At 31.0% G+C, this 22093-nt stretch overlaps 1 protein-coding gene across 2 annotated transcripts; it reads left to right on the top strand.

The window, feature by feature from the left end:
* Positions 1 to 16450: 16450 nt before the first annotated feature.
* LOC106769187 (pentatricopeptide repeat-containing protein At4g32450, mitochondrial) lies at positions 16451 to 22093 on the top strand. 2 transcript variants are annotated; one of them, XM_022783612.1, is made up of 4 exons: positions 16451 to 16675; positions 17025 to 17129; positions 18604 to 20681; positions 21758 to 22093. In XM_022783612.1, exon 3 carries the CDS (start codon positions 18624 to 18626, stop codon positions 20667 to 20669), a length of 2046 nt encoding a protein of 681 aa, XP_022639333.1. In that variant the 5' UTR covers positions 16451 to 16675; positions 17025 to 17129; positions 18604 to 18623; the 3' UTR covers positions 20670 to 20681; positions 21758 to 22093. The 2 variants fall into 2 exon arrangements, with proteins under 2 accessions (XP_022639333.1, XP_014510182.1); XM_014654696.2 differs by lacking the exon at positions 17025 to 17129.

Here is a 22093-nt window from a genome sequence, read left to right on the forward strand (position 1 = left end):
ATGTTTTTCTCTCTCCTCTCAATTTCAAAACAGAAGAAAAAAAAAGATAAATGATTAAAATATGTCGTCCGTCTACCAAAATTTAAATTTTATTTTATTATTCTCTTATTGTATTTTTTTTATTTAGAAAACTCTTTCGGAAAAGTGTTTAAGTGTTAATTGTCACTTTAAATAAAACAGATTATAATCTTGACAAAAATTTAAAATTTAAAATAAAAAAAAAAACATATTTTTCTTCTAATAAAATATATTTATTTAAATTAAAAACAAGTTTTTAAATAATGACATTAAATTACCTCGTGTTTGTAATCTAAACTCTAAAATAATTACATTCTCATATTTATCCTTTAAATGATCATTAACTTAAATTTAATTATTTTATATACTAAAAAAGGATTGTTTTATCATTTTATCTCGTATAAAGCATTTTCTCTTTCTTTTAAGTAAGTTTTAGAGATTTTAAAATATGTATTTTATAATTTAAATTTATCACTTAAAATAACATGACTACAGTTGCAGTATCTATTCAATGTAAGGACATGAAAAATTGTTTAAGAATATTAGTGGTTTTTAAAATATTGTATTTTAATATAAAAATTTGAAATTATAAAAAAAATCTATTGATTAAAGTTTATTTTATAAAACTTATCATATTTCTAAATTCTTTTTTAAATTTATCTTTTAACTTTTCTCTTGCATTTTTAATCTTGATTTTCATTTTTTAAGAGAAAATATCATAGAATTGTTTATACTAAGAAATGTTACACACTCACCTAATTAGAATGAATCATAGAGTAAGTTATATTTATTCATTTTAAGATTATTTTGCTTTTTTGAGTTTGCATGTGTGTAATAATACAATGCATATAACTCAATTATGTTCAAAGTGAATATTTATCGATCAGTGATCATCATGATGTGTTTTGATTCTAATTTGGGGTTTTAATATTATAATTAGATCACATTGTGAACAAAAGAGATATAAGGAGCAGTTGTAAATTAGAAGGCTTATTAAGATAAAGGAAGTTGGTATTATTTGTTGTTTTTTATATCTAAGTATATATTTTATGACTATACTTGATGTGAATGCTTGAGGAATTAAGTAAAATTATGAGTGGAATGAATTTGTAAACTTTATGATTTAATTGCATTGTGTGTAATTGAATGTTATTTGAATTTGTGAATGGTTGAGAGTGAACAATTAGTTTATGTGGAGATATTTCTACACTAAATTAAAATCGATTGAGTTATAAAAGAGATAAAAATTATTATTTGATTTAATTGAACAAGTTGAAAAATCATTCCTCCTTCACTTCTAACATGGTGTTAGGACCTAACTATGTTGTCAAATGCTACTTTGTAATGTCAAGTCAAGGAGCTTCAATGGTTATAGCATTAGGTGTCAATCTAAGACCGCCAAACGCTCACATGATAATGAGTTCCAGTGGTACAAAGCGTTGGGCACCTTGTTTAGGCCACTTGACACTCAATTGACAGAAAGCTTCAAAGATAATTAACATTGGACTTTCCTCAAGTGCCTCTAGGTGCGAAGCTGGAACTTAAATTCCAAAAAGCTTTAAGGCTTGAGATGTTCGGCACTGGCTTTATTGTTAGGCATTGACTTTATTGTTAGGCACTGACTTCATTGTTAGGCACAAATAATTGTTGGACACTTGTTTGATATTTTCTCCTAAGTAGCTCTCTGTTTGGCTAACTCTTGGCGCCTGTCGTATCTACAAGGAAAATTTATATATATATATATATATATATATATATATATATATATATATATATATACATATATACATGCATATTTTCTAATGTTTTGTAGAATGAGATGTGAGATACTTTGATAGTTGTGTTTATTTGAGAAATAATTTTATAATAAATGTTTGATGTGATGAGATAATGAAACAAATGCATTGAAATGGTATGAGAAATTGTGAATAATGTGCATAATGTCTTTGTTTTACCCTATATATCATTGGTGCTGTGTATGCATTGATTAAGAGTATCAAGGGTGTAATCATCGTAATTCCATTAAACTTTCAGACTCATGTGGATGATGAAGTTTAAATATAAGAGTTGAATGAGGTCCTATGATAGGATTTGGTGTGGGGAGTTTATTTTTGGCGATGCCATAACAAACTAACCTTATCATGAGAGATTTAAAACTTGGTGAATCTAGGTCGGTCTTGAATTTTATGTCACATCGTTACATGACAAGTACACGACTACATGGTGTTATAAAATTGACAAGTGTATCAAGTCGAACAAGTAATAAAGTTGACAAATCCAAATGTCATTTCCTACAAAGACTCGTGTTGTCCAAACAAATTATGTTTATTCACTAATTAAGGCTAAAGATTTAAAAAGAATGAAAATTGTTGATATGCGTGAAATAAATCTAAATTTGAGAAAGCAATAAAATTGATATAACGAAATTTATGGTAAAGACTTCACTAAGGTTGAGTTCCATGCATTAAATCAATATAAAAACACTAAACAATATACTTGTAATTCCTACTTTAGTATTCACACCATACGTAACAAGTCTTGATGTTTTAGTAACTAGTATAAACTTTAATAACAAATATCCTAAAGTCTTAGCAACCTCTATCGTAAGTCCCTATTACGTTCAATATTTCGAGGTTATGAATGACTAATGATGAATTCTATGTTTAAATGATCAATCAATTACAAGTTTTATTCTAGTATAGGTTTCGTCGTTGTATTTAATAATCAAATAGTCACATATTTACAATAAAGCAATTCATGCAATTAATGTCAAGAATAGAACACAAGAGTAATAAGAAAAAGTAGAAATAACAATGATTGAAGATACATTAGTCCAACTACCGTGAATATGGAGCTAATTACTCCTACATGTTCTAAACATTTATGAAAGAATAACGAGCAATGTCTTCAGCCTTTAAAATGAGCATTCACCCTTTAGGGTGTATTTACTTTTGAATATGGATTTGAGATAGTGTAAATGGATGAATTTAAGTGGGTTTGAGAGTAAAACATGTGTTCTTTTCTTAAGATTTTTTGAGGTTACACTAAGTGTATTGAAAGTAAAGTTTGTGAGTGATTTGACTTATGTGATAGGCTGAAAAAATGTTTTAATAAATATAAAATAAGATTACCAAATTATCTTTGATGTTAAAAGTGATATAAAATGATATTTATATGTTACATTTATCTTGCAAAAAAATATTTGAAATACTAAAATTAAAAAAGAAAACATTGCAAATTAAATGTTTTATGAGGTGGGATTGGTTCCAAGGACATCATACTTGATTCCATGCATGTTAGATAAGTTCCAATGTTATGGGAATCAATTCTCTTATCATTGCATCTCATTTGGAATCGGTAATAAGCCATAGGAATCAAAACATTTCTCATACATGCATCTCTTTGGAATTGATTACAACACTCATCATAATCAATTCCCTTATGTTGTTTTCGCTCCATGGTGGAATCGGTTCCACCTCAATGGGAATTAGTTCCCTCTCCTTCATTTTCAACCACAACTCCACGCCTTGTAGCTTTAACACCAACACCATGCACATGAAAAAAAGGGAAGAAAGGATGATTTAATTTGAGGGTAAAAATGTATGTTCATACTTATCACCCTCAAATCACATGAGTCAAACAATATTCAAGAATCAACATCCCACAAAACCTCACATTCTCTCACTCTCAAATATGCAAATATGAACGTCTCAGTCACCAGCAAATTCTTATTCACCATTTGTTGTCAATAATATCACCTGTAAATGAACACATGCTTAACTTTGCCAAGCCTCCTATTTATAGGATCTGTGGGAGTTTGTTCAAAATAGACTAAACCCGAAATTTGTACTTGATTTTTGTAATTAAAGTAATAAAAATTGTTGATTACTGATTTTGTTAAGATATTCTTCAATCTTCACTGATTCTCATTTATTTGATTTTTGTAATTAAAGTAACCTAATTTGTTGATAATTGACTTTGTTGATATATTTTTTAGTCTTTAGTGATTTCCACTACACAATATTTTCACGAATAAGAACCAAATATTTATATTTTTCAATTTGTTAAATAAATTCCTTAATTATCTAAAAAGTAATAATAAAAATACCAGTATAAGATAAAAATAAATAAAATTAAAATAATGATAATGACAATCATCACATGGATACACAACTCAATGCATAATTCTTCCATAATTGAGTGTGTAATAGGTATAATTTGAGTTTAAAATATTATGTTTAAATGGGAATAATGATATATTATTGGCTATATTATTGATTTATATCTTTTTAGTCTATCTATTTAATTTTTTTGGCTACTTTAAGTGATGACCTGGGCCCAAGCCCAATTATCTTAGTTTAGCATTTTTTTTGTCTATTAAACACGTGTAAAATGTGTTTGACGTATGGTAGATAGGAAGGTCTTTTAGTCCTATATATATAGACATGTCAACACCTCTTGTAAGGCACTCTTGAACATAATGAATTGTTATTCTGTTGAGAGCACTCCAGAGCAATTCTTCCTTGAAAGTCAAGGCCAGAGAATCTCAAAGGATCTCCTTTAGCCACCTTCCATCTCACACTATCATTCTCTCCATTTTTCCAAATTCAATTTCTCACTCCTCCGCCATTGTACACCTCTCCACTAATCAATAGCATTCGCCTGGCCTGCATAAACACCCTAGTCACGTCTTCATTATCGATGACACGCGTGCCTACCTCATCCTCTTCACGCATCACGTTTCGTTCCACACACATGACTTGATTCTTCCTCTTGCAACCTATGGAGAAATCGTCTTCTCCAAGAGTTTCACCATATTATCACCATAGTTCATCTTCTCCTCTAGTCTTTGCGTCACCAAACCCAGGAAATCTCTTCCATTAGGTTTTCCACCAACTGTACTGATTAAATCTTTGTTTGGTGCCCTTCCACTGCTTCCGCCATCGTTCTTCGCCCTTTTCACCGATTGAAACTTCATTTCAACACCATTTCACCCACGATCTAGACTTTCCGTCGATTATAACTTCTTCTTCACCGATTAAACCATATCCTACCTCAAACCCTAGAGTTTCCATCGAATAAACCTCCCAAACCTAGGGTTTATAGTTCTTTTGCTGCTTCATCTGCTTCTTCGATGGGATTTGCTTCGATTTCTTGGTCTCTTCTTCGATTTGCCATGACCAAGGGGTCATCATTAAGTTTCCAGTAGCTTACCTTTTTTCAGATGTTGTTGCTTTTTCTTTTACTATTGCACTGTATGTGTGAGGAGGTGAGGTACATGTGACAATGACACTCAATCTTATAGGAAGTTGTTTAAAGTTTATTCCAAGGAAAATAAACCTATGTATATATTGTATTTTGTGTAGGATGAGTCCTTTCTTTTGAATAAATAAATGTTTAAAGTATGTGCAATTAAAAATCTAAAACACACGCATATACACACATATATATTTTGAGAACATAAAATTGGTATTTTATGATTAATATTATTTTTAAAATGGTGAGACTCAATTATTTTAATATTAGAACACTTAAATATAAATGAGTTTTATCACTTTAGAAATAATTTTTTCCTAAAAATTATCTGCCTTCTATTTAAGTTTTCTCACCCTCAGTTCATCTATTTGAATATCTGAGTTTGCTGGAGTGATCATCCCAGAAAGTTATTAAAGTTCAACTTATCAACTTCTCAATTTGAGTAAATTGGATTTTTGTTCTTTTGTGATATTTTTACATGTAGATATAACGTATTGTGGATTGAAGGTGTTTTGACCCTTGGAACAGTTGAACTCTTTTGCCAGGTGAGGGAAACTAGCCTTAATATGTGATTTTATGAACTTTGCTTGATTGGACTAGTGCATGTCGATGTTAAGATAATTTAGGATAATATGATATTTTGTTGAATTTGGTTTGGTATATAAAAGTTGATGGGATCATGTATGATTTGGGTGCAGATTATATATGTATTGGTGTGATGAATCATGGTTTGTTTAAGTAATTGAATGAAAAGGTTCTAAATTAAATAATTGACTTGTGCCATCGAAAAATTGTTTTTGCATATCTATGAATTAAAAAATAAAAGTTACCATTTAGAACCAATTTATCAAGTTAGATTTTCCCATTTATTTTTGGTTTTTGTCATGGTATTAGACAAAAAGTGGAAATTTCTCGTTAATAACTCTCATTACTGGCAACCAATAACAACGGTCCCAACCAAACATTAAAACGTCACCGTTTGTTTTTAGGGCAATGATGTCTACTTAAAGAAAAGTAGACGTGTAGTGTAAATTCTCATAATAAATAAAAGAAAAATTAATATAACTTTTAAAGGTGGCTTTGGAATATGGCAAGTTTTTATTTTTAAATATAAATTTTAAAATTAAAGTTATCGGATCTAAATAGAGTTTAAGTTGTTCACTCCATTTCAAAATATTTGAAAATATTTGTATATTTATTTAAAAAATAATGATACTTGAAAACATTTTCTTATAACATTTTAACATTTTTATTATATGATTGGTTCATATTAATATTTATAATTATTATTAATTGTGAAATAATTTTAAACTAATAATATTAAGGTGTTATTAATTTTTTTGTCAAAATATTGTTATTCTATTTAGAAGTTTGAAAATTTAATTTTAAATTAAAAAAAAGTACTTGTATAGTGAGTAATAACTCTTGTAATTATCATAGTTGTTACCTAGTCTACTCCTGCCACCGCAACTACCTTTTGGTTGGTGGGTTATTCCTTTACAACCAGTACAACCAATCACATATAGATCTTCTAATATTTTCTTTCACAACATATTAAATAGATCAAACAAATTTTCACAAACATATAAACAATAAAATCAAACATGATTGATGAAAATAAATAAATATATATATATATATATATATATATAGAGAGAGAGAGAGAGATTGATAATTTATGTAAGAATTTTTTTAATCGGTATATTTTACTAAATTTTAAGTTAAAAAAATTTCAAGTAAAAAAATTAATTTTAAATCAAGAATGTTTTAATAATTTTAAAATTTAATTTAAAATACAAAAATAAAAAGTAATTATTTATTATGCAGATTGATTTATGTGTATAAATAATTATCACGTAAACTAATCAGAATAATAAATAATTATTATTTTTTATATTTTAAATTAAATTTTAAAATTATTAAAATACTCTTATTTAAAATTAGTTTTTTATAATAAAGACTTTTTGATAATTTAAAATATATATATAACAAACATACATAGTATACTAGCGGGAAAAGTTATACTTTCATATTAGTAAATAGAAAACATTTATTAAAAATATTTAAATATTTAAATCATTATTAATGATTTAAAAGTGTTAACATTTTAACATTTTATCAAAATTTCTTAAGATTTATTTAACTGATATTTATAAAGCTTTTTAATTGACATTGATCGAAATTATTTTTAACTGATGTTAACTATAATTAATTAAGTTGATATCAATTTAAATTATTCTTACAGTGTTATTGGTTAACTGACTTTTTTTTATCGATGTTGTTTAAAATATTTGTAAAAAAATGTAAGATAGTGTTAACCTGGATTTTTCTTAATTAACATTAGAAAAAGCAATAATAACAAATATAAATAGTAGGATTGATGCTATTGATAAAAAATAATTGTCATACACGTAAAAAAATAGACAATATAAAAAATTAATAAAAATAATAATATATGTCCGCTAAAAAATAATTTTCTTAATATTAGTTGAGAAAAATCAATTCAATATCAATTCAGAAATAGCAATAATATACAACAAAAAAATATTAACAATGTGAATAAAGAATGTTTAATAATAATATCAAATAAAATAATATTAATTGAGATTAGTCAAAAACAATCATTTTAATGTTGGTACAAAAAAAATTAATGTTGATCGATAAATAACTCTACCTTAAGTTTAAACAGAAAAAAAAAAGTATTAGAATAATATTATCTAGAAATAATCGCAATTGACTTATGTTAAAAACAAATGTCTTTGGCATTGATAAAAAACTACCGCTGGTGTTGATAAAAAATAAATTCTAACTAACATATGTTAGGACATAATTCTAATTTAAAATTAACAATAAAAAAAACTTTGATGATGTTCACTACAAAATAAACATGATGGACTTTAGATTGGGAAAAAAAATCTAGAAAAACCCATGGAAAATATCTATTTTAATAAAGAGTAATAAATTTTAACATTATTATTAGTAATAATAATTTTAATGGATAGAAAATATATGATAGAGAATTATAATAATTTTATAATGAGGGGTTCAAAATTTTAAGAACCTATTTTAAAAGTTTCTCTTTAAAATAAATAAATAAATAATTTGAATAGTAAAAAAAAAATGAACAGTGTCTAAGGATAAGCATTCCACATTGGTGTCAAGAATAATCATATGTGTTTAGGTGCAACTGGGATTAAAATATTATTTTTTCAATAAAATAATATTTTTTAATAAAATAATATTTTAAAAAAATTGAATAGTAAATTTTTTTTACTATAAATAGCCAAGGGAGGAAGAAGGATTCTGCAAAAGAATGAGAGGAAATATGAGAGAAAGGGAGAGAAGAAAAGAATTAGGAAGAAATTTTGGTTACAAAAAGAGTAGAGATTTTGGAGGATTTTCGGGAGAACCACTTCTAAGTAGGAAACTAAGACTGGAAAAGAGGTAAGGGGAACTAACCTTTATAAGCTTTTATATTATGATAAAATATTTTTGCATAACTATTCATGTCTTGAAATTCTGTGTAATTACTGTTAATGAAAAACCTATGTGCTTGTTGTATGACTATTTGAATTTCTATGTCAATATTATATGTTGTTGTTTTGAATATGTGAATAAGAAAATTGTTAATAACAAGTTGAGAAACACTTTAGCTATGAAAGACCTGGTACTTAAGTTGTCCATTGTGACACACCTCTCTTTCTTGTAAGTTTACTCGATGTGTTTTAACTAAATTCTTATTAAGCAGAATATATTCTGCTAATTTTATTTTGTAAAATATTCAATGGATATGAAATATGTGTTGAATGTATTTTGAGTGTGAAATTATGTATTTGAACATAGTAAGAGTTTGGTGGAGAGTGGAAAATCCTTACCGAAGATCCATCTTGAGAAGTTGGACAGAGTATGAAGGATGTAGTTTCAATGGTTGTATTTATATCCGAAGATCCAATTTGAGGGACATAGTAGGATAAGATAGTTGAGCTAGCAAGTAGGTACATACGTATCTGAAGATCCACTTTGGGGGACAGAGTAGGATATGATGTATTTGAGTAAAGTACCACTACAAGTATAGAACCTGCTAAGAGTTTGATATTTATACGATTATTTGAATGGGTTGAGTTTATGATGATTATGGTATGTTTATTGTATTATTAAGTGATTTGACTCATAACTTAGAAGTTATTTTATAAATTTAAATATACCATGTTATTTTTGTTGCGTTAGCTCACCCTTGCTTTATCTGTTGTTTGGTTGTTATTGTTGTGTTATGTGTTTTATCTCGACGATGATCATCCGGTGGGCGTGAGCAGAAGGTGATGAGATGTCGGTGGAACAGGCGTTAGATGGAGGATCGACTAATGTTTAACTTATATGGACGAGATCCTGGTTTTAATCATTTTAAGTTTGGATTGTATTAAGTTTAAAATTTGAGTGATAATTTGTATAAAATTGAGGAAAACTTTTATTCCTCATTTCTATGAGTGTTCTATCATATCAAGGATGTAATAAATATATTATAGTTCAATACTATAATTATTGGGATGTTACATTAATGGTATCAGAGCAGTTTGACCTTAGGAGAACCTGCGAGTTATGTGTTTGACCTACCTTTCTGTGAAGAGTTGAGTCTAGGTGACATGATTTGTCATGTCTTTCTAAGCTTAAATCATAGAGTGAGTATAGCCAACTGGAAGTTTTAAGAACAGAAAACATCTTGATAAGAGTATTCAGGGTGCACACTCATAACTTTATCAAAGATGATTTTCCTTTCTTAATTCTAAATTATTCGGGAGGGAAGAATTGTGGTTTGAGTTATATTCCTTAATAGTTTTGTGTGCTCTATTGTGGTAGAGGGATACAGATTCAAGGATAACTTGACTGATATATATTCATTAGATTTGGTCAAAACCTTTGAAATAAGTTTTGTCTTGAAGATAGGGAAATGCGGTATATTGGAGCTTGGATGTCAAACATCAAAGTTTTGGTCTATAATGGATGAGGAAAGAGGTTGGAGTTTAGAACCATCATTTTTGGAAGTGTTTAAAGGATCGAGCCAGAGGATCAGATATCAATAGTTATACAATAAAAGTTGAGTTCAAAGGTTAGAATTAGGGGAGTTTTGGGTAAGCATTAGCATAACAGGGTTTAGGAAATCAACTTAGTTATACATATAGGTGATGTTTTTTTTTTTTAGAAAAAAAGTTTAGTAGAAGGATTAATTTGCAATTTAAGAAAATGTGAGATCTTTGGAGAAGAATGAAGTAGGTAAGGGTCCTAAGCTAAGTAAAGTGATTAGAAGAAGATGGTTAGATCTTCTCAATCTGTGGATGCACCAAGGTCTAGATTTGAGGGATGTGATTCTTGTGTGATGAGTTTGGAGCAATAGAATAAATGCAGGTACAAAATGTTTGGCTTTCAGTTTATGGAACATGTTATAGTTGTTATTTTGAAAGGCAAAACTATGAGAGGATTAAAGAGTCACGGTTTATAATTCACGGGTTTTAAATCTTATGGGTTATCTCTCACTATTAAATTATTTTCCTATGCCACTTGATTAAAAAGCAAACCTTTCTAACTTTGGATGGTAAAGTATTACGTGAAGGTTCAAAAGAAGATAGGTATAGGAATGGATTTTTAATTCCCTTTAAATCAAATATGTTCAACCTTATCATTAGAAAATTCTGTAACTAGTCCAAAGATGTGGGTCTTTATGTGTAGAGCACAATTACTCATTCAATTAGTAAAATAGAATTGAGTTGCTAACTCATTTTATAACGTACACCACATTTCCCATCGTAATTAGAAACTTGAACTAAAGAGAGATTGAAAATAAACTCACATTGGAAGCTTAGAAAAATGTCAATTTTGGAAATTTTACTGTAGTTGGCCCTGTTGTCCAAAAATTAAAAGTGAGTAGTCATTGGAAATATTTTGAGTCTAGAATCCAACAAAACAAAAATCAACTCATTCAGAGTTTTGTAGAGAATGTTACGAGTTAAACACTAAGCAAAGGTCAAAGTTAAAAAAAATGTATTGAATGTGATTTTTGGATTTAACGCAAATTGGCATATGTTGGAAATCCCTGGGAGATGGTATTGATCTGGGGAAGCACATTAAAATTGAGATGGCGTTGTGTTTATCAGTCCTGATAAGCTCCCTAGGAGAGTGGTGAGAGGTACACTTGCACTTACCCGGTGCAGCTCCGGATGGGCGATGAGAGGTGGCATTGTGTACTTTCCCTGATAAGCTCCCTAGATGGCAAGTAGTGGGGGCAACACTACACATTAAGAGAATGTGTAACGACCCTGATAAGCTCTTGTACAAAGCAATGTGAGTGACTTTAGTGATATGGAGATAGATGAGAAATCTAGATATGGTTCGCTGGAAGGATGCCATGAATCAGGAACTTCAGCGAGTGGTGCTAAACTATCCCTTGGAGATGAAATTTCCCAAGAACCAACAAGAGTGGAGAGCTTAGTTATAGTTCAAGTTTTGTCAGAAGCGTTGAAATGTGACACTACCTTATTGTTAAATTCCAACAATAAAGACAAGATGACTAGAGAAAGGAGTGGAAATGAAGAGATGACGAACTCAGTTTCTGCAAAAGGAAGAGTTTATGAATCCAACATGAGAAAGGCATAAGAAAAATCATTGGCTTCTTCTTATGACAAAGAAAATGGGAGGCAGCTCGTTAAGAATGATGACAAGGAAAATGCTTCAATAGTTCATGAAAATATGTAAGGATTTGATTTCTCTTAAAAACATTCGACTCTCTATTGTTTTCTTAAATTTGATGAAATCAGTGAATTCTTAGCGGCTGCAGATAGATGAGTACCGATAACGACATGCCCTAAAAAAAGGTTATTCTTGGGAGCAAGCATGAGGATGATTCAAGAAAAACACAAAAGGTATGGTCTAAATATATAAATTAATGACTACTTTCGGTCCCACTTTGTTTAATGATTATAACGTTTATGATATTGACCTTAAAACATAAATCTTCATAGACCACAACTGCTTCTCTAGTTGTGAAGTACAAAAAATCAAAGCCCACAAATCCTAAGCCTTTCAAGCTGAGAACTGATGTAAGTAAGGGAAGGCGATTGTGTTTAAGTTTATTTACTTGTTAAAAAACAATTTATTTCAATCAAGTATGATACGTATTATTTTTTGATGTTGCGGGAAAGGGGAATTCTTAAAGAAGCAAATTTGGGTAGAAAATTTCTCTCACCTTTAAAAGAAACCGCAGTTAAAGGTGGTGGGACGACAATGAGGAAACATCATAACCGAGTGAGTCCAGTTCCATTGTGAAACTTTTGTTATTGTTGAATATATAAAAATTGACCATCATAACCGATTCTAACGATGATGGGTTTCATTATTTGGAGGATTTGGTGAAGATGATGGAGGGAGTGGAAGATGGAAAGAAGGAGACAGAGGAAGAAAAGATGGGAAAGATGAACTAGTGTTAGAAAAAAAAATGATGTACCATTATACCGTTAGTCACATTAGCTGGTTTTTAACGGTGTTAATTTTGGAGGACTAAAATCAAAATTTTCTTAAGAAGGAAGACTAAAATACACCTTACTTTGAAGAAGGAACTAAAACCAAAAGCACTTGATAATATAAGGATTAAAAACATATTTAACCTATTATAAAATTATAATATCTCCTATATATTAAGTGAATATATTATCAATATAGAATAGATATGAAAACTACACTTTTCAAAATCAACTATGAGAAACATTAACTTCTTTGAAATGAGATCTAAAATATATACTCCAAACTTCCTCAATATTATTATTTTATTAAAAAAATATTTTAATTTATTTTGCCTGCATATAAAGAAATTGACCGTTTTAATTATTATTTCAATAATATAATTAATGTTTATTCATGTAAAAATGGTTTATTGTATATAACATGTACTTGCAATTCATATGAGTTTTTCTTCCGGTATTTAGGCTTTGTTCTTTTGTGGTGATTTGCGGGAGATGATTTGTGGGAGATGATTTGAATGAATTTGTGGATAATTGAGAGTGGATTTGAAAGTAAAGTTTGTGAGAATGAGTGTAGGATTTGATTGAAGTGATAGATTTAAAAAATTAGTTTAATTGGTAGAAATTGAAGATTACCAAAATACCCCTAGTTATTAAAGTTATATAAAATGATAATTGTTAATGTTATATTTAATTGTAAAATTGTTTATAAAGAGTAAAAAAATATTAATTATTAAAATTAATTTTAATATTGTACAAAAATTTATTTTAGTAAAATGAATTTATTTTTAATTGTAAAAATATTTATAAAGAAAAAAAAATAAAATTAATTTTAAAAATTAATAATTTAGTAAAATGGAAATAAGATAAAAAGTTGATGAGCATAGGAGGAAGCAGCTGCTTGCTCTATAGGAAAAAAAGGAATACTGATTTAGTAATTAATTAAAAGAGATATTAAAGTCATCTTAACCAAGTAGCATGCTTCTGGGCAAAATATCTACAAGTTGAAATGAATATATTAAAAAAATATAAGAAAACTAAAGTTCAAAATAATGAGATTCACACATTGGAATCGAATACATAGTTGGGAGGCTTCCTGTATAATGCAGGAACTGGATACAGAGACATTGGAATTGAATACGAGTTCCTTTGTTTTTATTCACAAGCTTCGAACCGAATATAAACATTCTTGGAATCGAATACGCGCGAATTAAATTTTATTTTTCTTCATCTTTAGTTTCAAATACTTGAATAACGTTAATATTGTGGTATTTTATAAACAGTTGGGGACACATATGACATTTCGTTACAATTCACTACAAATCCGAGCAATATAACGAGATGGATAAAAGCAAGGTATCTCGCAAATCAGCACAATTCAATCTTTGCAAATCAACCCAAACGAACAGAAATAACAATTTCATTCCTCACTCTCAAATCAGTGTGAACAATTAAATCACTTCAAACGAACACAGCGTTAGTCAAAATACATTGTACCAACAATATTTCGTTCAAAAAATAATTTAATTTATTTTCCTGCTATTATCTGGTTAAAATCCACCATTATCTTAATTTATATGTGTTGATTACAAAGACCTAGGTGTTAAGTTGTTTTAAAGATGTGTAGATATTTCTGGGTGCCATTACTTTCATTTGAGGGTGTATGTAAATAGGGATGACAACGGGTCGGGTCGGGCACGGATAGTGCCTACCCGCTACCCGACCCGCTAAGTAAAATTGTGCCCGATACCCGCCCCGTTATCCATTGGATACCCGCCTTAAAAAAACCCGCGGATTTTTTACAACCCGCGGGTACCCGTTGGATACCCGTTATCCAAACTCTAAAAAATAAAAAGGGTTAAATATGTTTTTAGTCCCTATACTTTGGGGCGATTTTGGTTTTAGTCCCTCTTTCAAACTATAGTACAATCTAGTCCTTCAACTTTAGAAAACTCTGGTTTTAGTCCTTTTTACCAAATTTTTTAAACTTTATTTGCTGTTTCAAGCACGTTACATTATAGCATTTGGATTGTTTACACTGTTTGACACATTTTTGCTCCAATGTTAACTGAGAAACGCGTTTGAAACAGTAAATAAAGTTAAAAAAATTTGGTAAAAAGGACTAAAACCAGAGTTTTCTAAAGTTGAAGGACTAAATTGTACTATAGTTTGAAAGAGGAACTAATACCAAAATCGCCCCAAAGTATAGGGACTAAAAACATATTTAACCCAAATAAAAATAATAAACAGGTAATAAAAAAAAATGGTTGGACTGGCCCATTTAGTCTCATTTAGATCAAAAACCACTAGGGTTTCTTATTCTCAAACAAAGGGAGCAGCCTGGCCACTACCACCTCCTCCAATAACCTCTGCACTCTCTATAACCTACCACCACCACCTTCTTTTATCGATGCTGCAAAATTTCCCGGTCGCACCATTAGCGGCGCTACCATGTTTTTCGGCTTACCATTACCTTGCTCTTCTCCTGTACAGCGCATCAAGGTGGAAATAAGGGTACGTTTTCGAATCTTCCTCCGCTTGTTATTTTCATTCACTTTCTTAAAGTACTTGTTGATGTTCTCCCACTTTTCTTTTCTTTGCACCTTTTCGCGTTTCAGTTGTATCTAAGCTTCCTCATCGAGGATGAGATCTCCTCCCATACGTTCTCCTGATACTTTGCATCCAGGTTCCTTTGGAGTGGTAGAAGGCGGCAGAACGAGACAACTTTCCCTTCTTCTAATTTGAAGAAGAAATCCTAAAAAGGGATTTTATTCTGATTTGAAAAAAACCCTAAAAAGAGATTTGGGCTTGGCCCAATTTTAAAAAGCAGATTCAACAGAAAAGAAAGTCTGATAAAAAATAATTAAAAGATAATTTATTTCTCTAACGGGTAGCGAGTACCCGCGGGTACGGATAGTGTGATACCCGAATCCGATCCGTTAACAAGCGGGTATTAAAATACCCGCTACCCGCTACTCGCGGGTACCTTTTACCCGCGGATATTAAATATCCATAATAGATTTTATCTGCGGACCGAAGATACGAATTTTTTTGCCATCCCTATATGTAATATATCATGCACGAACTTGGTTTTTACGCAAAAACAAATAATTTGTATAGTGCTTTTTTTTTTTTTTCTTTTTTAACGGTAAGAAAATATAATTTTCTGTTAGATTATTTTAACCCCGATAAATATTTACATTATTTTAAAATTTTTAACTTCTTATAATTTGAATATATATATATATGTATGTATATATTTCATTTTAATGAATACATTTTTTCTTTTTAAATAAATAATTATTTAAGAAGTTATTTTATTTTAAATTTAAATTAGCATCCATAATTAGAAAAAGTAACTATGTACTTTAATATTTGGATTAAATATGCTTATAATTTTAAATTTTGAAGTAAAATTAAATTTATCCTTTTAAAATTTTGACTTTTTGATTTCAAATTTTTAAAACAAATAAATATAATTCTTTTAATTTAATTATATTAATTTTATTTTAGATATTAATCTAGATTTTAAATTATATTTTTTATTTTTAGATTTTGAAAAATAAATTATATTAAAATTAAAAACAAAAAAATTACAATATCGCATCAAAATAAAAAAGATTAAAATCATATTTAATTGTTAATATCTATTGTTGCTTTTACCCATCTCTCTGTCAATATTTTGGTGGGAGATTTCCCGGTCGGGTCGAGGAAACTGGGTTGATCCGGGTTTGTCATTACCCTAATGGGCTTCTCCCTCCTCTTTACGAAGTAAGGAACACTGCTTCTCGCTCTGTCGAAGAATTCTTCTTCTCGTCATTCTCAGACTCTCCTTCTATACCCTTCATCTCTCTGCTGCAACGTTGGTGTTCCGTTTGTTTTGCTGATTATGATTTGTAAGTGTTCGAGTTTCTATACCATTGTTCCGTGTTCAAGTTCAGTTAATTTGAACCGTGGCTTGTTGTAGGGAAAATTGAACCGGTTCTTAACCTCCCCTCTAATCTTGTTGCTACTGTGATATTCTTGCATACCTTAACGCTTTGGTGTTTGAATGTAAGGTTGAAGAGCGACCTGAAACAAAGGGTTATTGAACAAAGTTGAAGCCTTTGTAACCTTAGCAAGATAAAACCCTTATGACACTCGTCACTGAACCTCAATTAGAAAGCTTTAACCTTGATGACAGTACTCCTTTTTTTTTTTTTTTTTCCTTTTGTTTTAAACATTTTTTATTTTGTTTGGATTCAGGAGACTCAGGGGTAGCTTGGAAGTGGCACAATATTCTTGAATTGGTGAAAGGTTCTTATCCCTTGAACCTTGGTGATAGCTTAGGTTTTAATCTGACTCTCCCAGGTTGTCATTTTCCTCCTTTCCCTTTATCCCTCTCAATTCTCTTCTCCCTCTTCATCTTAATTCCGTTACCCTTTGCAATGGCCTGACCGCGTTTTAACTGTGTACATGCTGTGTTTTGATACAATTCAATTTGGGTGAGGAATTTGTGTATATCAATATTTAGGGTTTGGAATTCTGTCTCTTTTTTAAAATTAAAAAAAAAGCGACTGCTATTGGAAATTAAGGATTATATTTTATTTTGTGCTTGTTGGGGGTTATATGTAATATTAATTTTTCTGCGGTGTTTTAATTTGCTTGCATTTTTTTGTTTGTGATTCTGATTTTATTTCTAAATTGGGCATTTCAGAGATTGAATAACATCTATTCACAGATTGTGATTGGAAGGTTACAATTTGATTTTTTTATACTTGCACCTCGGTACCTGTTGTCACTGGGATTGGTGATCTTATTTATATTTATATTTGGTTATTTAATCTTAACCTTTTAATCATTAAAATAACACTTAAGTTATTCAATTCCAATGCATTTATATTTCCCCAACCCAATTCGTTTATAATTGCAATCAAGTTTGATTTATATGTTTAAAATACTTCTCATAAACCACAATCTCTTGGATAACATGAGAATTGACATTCTTGTGTTTAAAAAGCAAATTATAAGATCATTCAGATAACGTAAAGGATGAAATGAAGTTGAAACTATATTAAAACAGGGGAGGGAAGGAGAGAATAGTTAAACCAGTCAAGTTTACGGGAAGGTTAGCAATGTGATCTCTATAGGTCATCCTATGTTGCTATAATTTTGTTTATAAATCATCTACGAATATGAGTCTATGCATTTACCTACGAATTTATCCATATAATCATATACAAAAATTATCTATAAATGAGTTTGTGCATTTACTTAATTTTTTACCTTAGACAATCTGTAGCTAACAAAGTTTTTACGGATATGTGCAGTAGGTAATGGTGAATTATTTTGTAGTTTTCGTGAAATCTGTCTTTCCATGGAATCATAATGGTGTTTGGAATGTTCCTTTAGTCTGAAAATTCCGTCAGATTGTAGGATTTCCTCTACTGATTCTAGGTTTTGAATTCATTCTGAGCACATCATTTTATTGTGGTCTGTCGCTATTAACATTGTTTCTGCTGTGTAGGAGTTGATAATGTTAGCCTTGGCTTAGGATTAGTTGAAATTGAATAAACATATCTTTCCAAATCCTTGTGTATTGTTTGATTAGAAGACTTTTGTGATTGCATATGACTTGTACAATTAGTAGGCTGACTGGCTTCATACCTTAGGCAGATGAATAAGTGCTATTGAGTGAATATGTCCTTTTAATATTAGCTCTGCAAGTTAAGAACAATGCTTTGAACCTTAGTTCGTAAGAAGTAGAAAATGTAAGATACATATTCATAACACTAAGTCAATTCCGTTTTGCTGACTTGATTTTATTTTCAATGTCTTTCCTCAGATTATGTTAACTCCCAACTAATGTCAACTAAGAGAGCCTCATCAGTTACTGTTAGTTCTCTTTTGAAGTTGTGCAAACAATGTTCTTTACAACACATTGCAGACTGTATCAAAGGCCTGAATACATTGAGGGTTATGAGCACTGCTGTTGAAAGGACCGATTTTCAGTTTTGTGGTGGTCATCAAAATGATGATTCTTTAGGTTACCAGCAAAGTCATGTTGGGTTTTATCAGGAAAGCAGGAAGAAGGCTGATACTAATGAGTTTTTGAATAAGCAAAGACCTGATTTTGTTGCCCAAGCAAATTCAAGTCAGTCTTATTGGAACAATCATGCAAGTTCGGAGCAAAATTCTTACGGAGCTCGTCAGATTGCAGATGGAGGCCATATAAATGTGCCCATAAACATTAAGAACAATTTGGTGGGACATAATGGAAATGCCAATGGATACTTTGGTCAAGGCAACATTAAAATGCAACAAAAAGTTGGGGTAGGAGTTGATAATGCACAGGCCTCTGGGATGCTTCCGAATGCATTTGTTGATAATCATGGTTGGACACAAGATCCTGGACAAATGATGCAGTCTCTCAATGCATATAATTCACCTGGGCTTTTAGAATCACAGGGAAATCCTAGAGGGGGCTTGAACCAAAACGGTGATTGTTTTCAGCAGCCATCAACTGTTCAATACAAAGGGGGTAATGAAATGCGTCAACAGTACTCAGGTTCTGGACAGTTTCAGCAGAGTCTTAAAGATGGTCAATATTCTCCAAACTTTAATATTTCACAGAGATCAATGGTTGTTGGTTCTCATCTATCGATTAATGCAAATCCTGGTGGTGAATCAAATGAGGCATCTAATGATAGTCCATATAGAGGTACACTTGAGGAACTAGATAGTTTCTGCACTGAGGGTAAAATGAAGGAAGCTGTTGAAGTTTTGGAATTACTGGAAAAACTACTTGTTCCTGTGGATTTGCCTCGCTGTTTGCAATTAATGCGCCAATGTGGGGAGACTAAATCTCTTGAAGAGGCGAAAATTGTACACAGACATGCTTTACAACATCTGTCACGTCTGCAAGTCAGCACTTATAATAGAATATTAGAGATGTATTTTGAATGTGGTTCTGTAGATGATGCTCTCAACATTTTCAATACTATGCCTGAGCGCAATTTGACTACCTGGGATACTATGATAACACAGCTTGCAAAGAATGGGTTTGCAGAAGATTCAATTGATCTGTTTACTCAATTTAAAAACCTGGGACTTAAACCTGATGGGCAGATGTTCATTGGAGTTCTATCTGCATGTAGTGTACTGGGTGATATTGACGAGGGAATGCTGCACTTTGAATCCATGATCAGAGATTATGGCATTATACCATCAATGGCTCATTTTGTCAGTGTAGTAGACATGATTGGCAGCATTGGGCATCTTGATGAAGCCTTTGAATTCATTGAGAAAATGACAATGGAGCCAAGTGCTGATATATGGGAGACTTTGATGAATCTGTGTAGAGTCCATGGGAACACTGGGCTGGGGGATCGTTGTGCTGAGCTACTTGAGCAGCTAGATTCATCTCGATTAAGTGATCAATCAAAGGCTGGCCTTGTACCTGTAAAAGCCTCAGTCTTGTCGAAAGAGAAAGAAAAGAAGTTAGCAAGCAAAAATCTTCTTGAAGTACGGAGTCGTGTTCATGAATATCGAGCAGGAGATACATCTCATCCTGAAAATGATAAGATATATGCTTTGTTGAGAGGTCTAAGGTCACAAATGAAAGAAGCTGGCTATATTCCGGAAACAAAATTTGTGTTGCATGACATAGACCAGGAAGGTAAAGAAGAAGCTCTTCTTGCCCACAGTGAGAGACTTGCCGTTGCTTATGGTCTCCTTAGCAGCTCTGCTCGCTCTCCCATCAGGGTTATTAAGAACCTCCGTGTTTGTGGTGATTGCCACACAGCACTAAAGATTATTTCTAAGCTTGTAGGTAGAGAACTCGTTATTCGAGATGCAAAAAGGTTCCACCATTTTAAAGACGGGCTATGCTCCTGCCGGGATTATTGGTGAACATTAACTTAGGTACTGCTTGCCTCTTATTAATGGTTTTCCTTTGTTATTTACTGGTTGCTAATAAACTGAAATGACTGCATTTTGGGTAAGCATATTTTTGTATTGCAAGTATACTTAAGCTCAACTTACATAAAATCTATCCGCTCTCTCGGCTTATGCCCCATGGTTATTCAATGTATTGTGTGCTTAGTTTCTAAAGTATGTATTATATCCAACCATGGTATGAAATTTGCCCGTAAAACTCCAGCCTAGAGGGAGTTTAATGCTGTTATACTTTTTCTAAGCCGACTAAGTTGTTAAGATTATAAAACTCTAAATGCTATGGAAAAACCAGAGAGTTATGAGAGGTACATCTCCAATTGATATTGTGAATATATCCTATTCTAACGTTGCTTTCTAAAGTAGATCAAAATTAGATTTTAATTTTCACTTCCAGGAGTTGCAATTGCAATTCATATTTGAGTTTACAATGAAATGAAAAATGGAGCTGTGGGCCATGTTAAGTAACTTAAATGTAAAAGTATTGACTCTTAATTGTTGATCCTTCCCTTTTTTCTTAAGTACAGGCAACATTATGATTAAGAGAGAAGTATACTAATAGTTTGTATATAAAAATGGCGGACTGTTGCATGGGTGTGATGTTGCGTCCGTTCACCCTGGAATTTCTGTCTCTGATGTAACTGCGTCTTACAGAGAATGAAAGAAATTAAATCCTTGAATCCCATGCGCAAAACACTTGTCAAAGGGATTGCTCATTTTGCCATTGGAGATGGAATAAAACCATTCAGCCTTGTCTCGAACATCATTTGAATCCTGGGCAACGTGTTGTTTTACGTTAATCTGTACTGGATCAAACTTGTCTGTCTATTTTTTATGTAATATAAGGACTTGTCCCAGGGCATTGATAGCTGTTTGCATGATTTGTGGCTTTGAGCATTTGTTTGTCATTTTAGAATATCAGAATGATGATTATGTGGATTACTATGATGCTTTCTTAACCGCACATCATATTTGACCGTTGATATTTTCGTCAACCGTGTTATGAAGCAAAATTTGTGAAAGGCTGACAAGAATATTTTGTGCAGGTGTATCTTGGCTTCCAAATGGATTCAATAGCATGGGCGTTGCCAAACCCCTCAAGACCGGTCATGAAGATATTGTTCATATCCACGAGGAGATTGGAATTTTGTTTAACCAGGCTCTTCCATACTAATAAATCAAGCAGTGGGACATGTATTCAGGTTGCAGAGGCATTATTCTTTCTGGGTAGTTTTTATGCTATATAAATTATTATTGCTCTTGAGGCAAGGGAAAAGTTTATGTACTTGATAGGAAACATTGATGTTCAACGGTATACTTTCAGACAATTTTATTGACTGTCAATATCTCAAAATTCAAATCATCGGAGTCATTATTCTAAA

The sequence above is a fragment of the Vigna radiata genome, chromosome 7 (assembly GCF_000741045.1).
Source record: "Vigna radiata var. radiata cultivar VC1973A chromosome 7, Vradiata_ver6, whole genome shotgun sequence".
In the NCBI taxonomy this organism is placed as follows: Eukaryota; Viridiplantae; Streptophyta; class Magnoliopsida; order Fabales; family Fabaceae; genus Vigna; species Vigna radiata.